Source organism: Eptatretus burgeri, chromosome 7 (genome assembly GCF_056783735.1).
Source record: "Eptatretus burgeri isolate ZD-2024b chromosome 7, Ebu_testis_v1, whole genome shotgun sequence".
NCBI classification, from domain to species: domain Eukaryota; kingdom Metazoa; phylum Chordata; class Myxini; order Myxiniformes; family Myxinidae; genus Eptatretus; species Eptatretus burgeri.
Window position 1 is genome coordinate 106,280,691 of NC_140967.1, and position 2,448 is coordinate 106,283,138.

Genomic DNA, 2,448 nt, shown 5'->3' on the forward strand with positions numbered 1-2,448 from the left:
CCATGTACGTTCGGTGTGAAATGGCTCCATGTACGTTCCGTATGAAATGGCTCCATGTACGTTCGGTGTGAAATGGCTCCATGTACGTTCCGTGTGAAATGGCTCCATGTACGTTCCATGTGAAATGGTTCCATGTACGTTCTGTGTGAAATGGCTCCATGTACGTTCCGTGTGAAATGGATCCATGTACGTTTTGTGTGAAATGGCTCCATGTACGTTGTGTGAAATGTCTCCATGTACGTTTTGTGTGAAATGGCTCCATGTACGTTCCGTGTGTAATAGCTCCATGTACGTTTTGTGTGAAATGGATCCATGTACGTTTTGTGTGAAATGGATCCATGTACGTTTTGTGTGAAATGGATCCATGTACGTTTTGTGTGAAATGGCTCCATGTACGTTTTGTGTGAAATGGCTCCATGTACGTTTTGTGTGAAATGGCTCCATGTACGTTTTGTGTGAAATGGATCCATGTACGTTCCGTGTGAAATGGCTCCATGTACGTTGTGTGAAATGGCTCCATGTACGTTCCGTGTGAAATGGATCCATGTACGTTTTGTGTGAAATGTCTCCATGTACGTTGTGTGAAATGTCTCCATGTACGTTTTGTGTGAAATGGCTCCATGTACGTTTTGTGTGAAATGGCTCCATGTACGTTTTGTGTGAAATGGCTCCATGTACGTTTTGTGTGAAATGGATCCATGTACGTTCCGTGTGAAATGGCTCCATGTACGTTTTGTGTGAAATGGCTCCATGTACATTGTGTGAAATGGCTCCATGTACGTTCCGTGTGAAATGGATCCATGTACGTTTCGTGTGAAATGGATCCATGTACGTTCCGTGTGTATAAAAGAAATTTATTTTAACGCAAAATCATACAGCAGTGCAAACAGTGTTCTATAATATTCGCGCCGCAAAGATTGAGAACCGTTTCCTTTGTTACAAAAATGACGTTTCTGTCTCGTGCGCAGAAGGTTCTCCTCCACACGTCATCGCATGTCGAGAAGGCAGAGTTTCTAAACAGATGATGATGTAAAGCAGAAACGTTATGGCTTTTTTCAAGTTCAAGTGGCGAATACAATGCAAGCGTTATTACGTGTATTTGCCTCTATGTGACGCTATAATTGCAACCAAGAAATAACTCTGATCACGTAAGGAATAACAAAAGGAAGAAGATGGCAAAACAAAGCAACAAAACAAACCAAAACACAAACTAAGGAGGACGTAGCTCTATATATGTATCATATAGTATATAATCATGGCACCTTGCAACTCTTATGACTTTACATCCTCCAGTAATACGGAAACTCGTCCTATATGAATTACAACAATGCAGATTGCTTCGCATTTGAGGTTTTCAGGTAAAAAGTAACCCCCAGTCCATCATCTCCTTCTTTTTCTTCCTCCTGCTCATTTTGCACTTCATTCACACCTGCGAGCCGTGGACGAAGTTCTCATCTTGGGCACTCTTTTCCAAGTGCAAGCACGTAGTTACGTTTAAAGTCCTTTTTTGGAAGACTTGCAAGCAATTGTCCGATTTGTTGTATAACCCTGTGCATTATAATGATAATAATAACAATAATGAGGTCCGCCGATACGGTCGAGGTTCTCACGCGCATTGCATTTGCTCCTTTTTACGCTCAATACGCGTACGTCGTCGGGCCTGATCTGAAACGTCGAAATGTTCGCTGATCGTCTTTACGCCGTCACTTCACGTTCAGGACAGGTGCCGCACGAAGGTGTGTGCCTTCCACCTAAAGTCGAGCACAGCCGCATGCAGCGCACAGTTAGCTCGTCCGCGCTCTCCGGATAACGTGGACTTGAGGTACATGGTAACGGCAAGTGTGGAGGTGACTGTCACTCTTCCGAGGATCAAAATCACTTTGCTTACGCTCGCAGTTCGATGACAAAAGCAAATATTGTGGACCTCAAACACCTCGTGAGCCCGCCGATCGACTCGGCACCTGCGGAGTATCTTCGGATCGCGCGTTCCGTAAGAGTGTCCTGCAGGAACATGCACGTGATGGATAATGGGGAGCAGCTTTGTAATGATGGACCACTAGTTCCGGTCACGCTCAGTTCGGGAGATTCACCGTGTCCGCCCAAAAGGAGGTGCAGCCGAAGCGGATGTTACCTGCCAGCTTGCTTCGCATGGTGCCACCGTCGCCGTGTTGAATATGCTGAACGGGAGCGACGATCGGCACTTTTCCCGCACCTGCTCCCGCCGGAACTCCACTCCTCAAAACTTGACAACTCGGTCTTGGTTCAACGTCACTCGGGTACGGCAGCGCACCATGCTCCGCTTTGAGCAGAAGGTCCGCAGAGGGAAGGCCGCCATGGGTCCAAGCGGGTAGACCATGAAACGGGGTAGTGCGTGCAGTCAGACTCGGGAGTCCGAGACCCGAAGAAGGAAGAGCAGACGCAGGGGCTACGGCACACGGCGGGTACTTG

At 46.9% G+C, this 2,448-nt stretch overlaps 1 protein-coding gene across 2 annotated transcripts in view; it reads right to left on the reverse strand.

The window, feature by feature from the left end:
• Window positions 1-849: 849 nt before the first annotated feature.
• The window catches only part of LOC147024046 (iroquois-class homeodomain protein IRX-6-like), an 11,558-nt gene continuing 9,959 nt past the window's right edge, over window positions 850-2,448 (reverse strand). For both annotated transcript variants that reach the window (XM_085890226.1, XM_085890225.1), the window contains exon 5: window positions 850-2,448. This exon is cut by the window's right edge and continues 349 nt beyond it. In XM_085890226.1, the coding sequence (XP_085746352.1) occupies window positions 2,073-2,448 (376 nt within the window). In that variant the 3' untranslated portion in view covers window positions 850-2,072.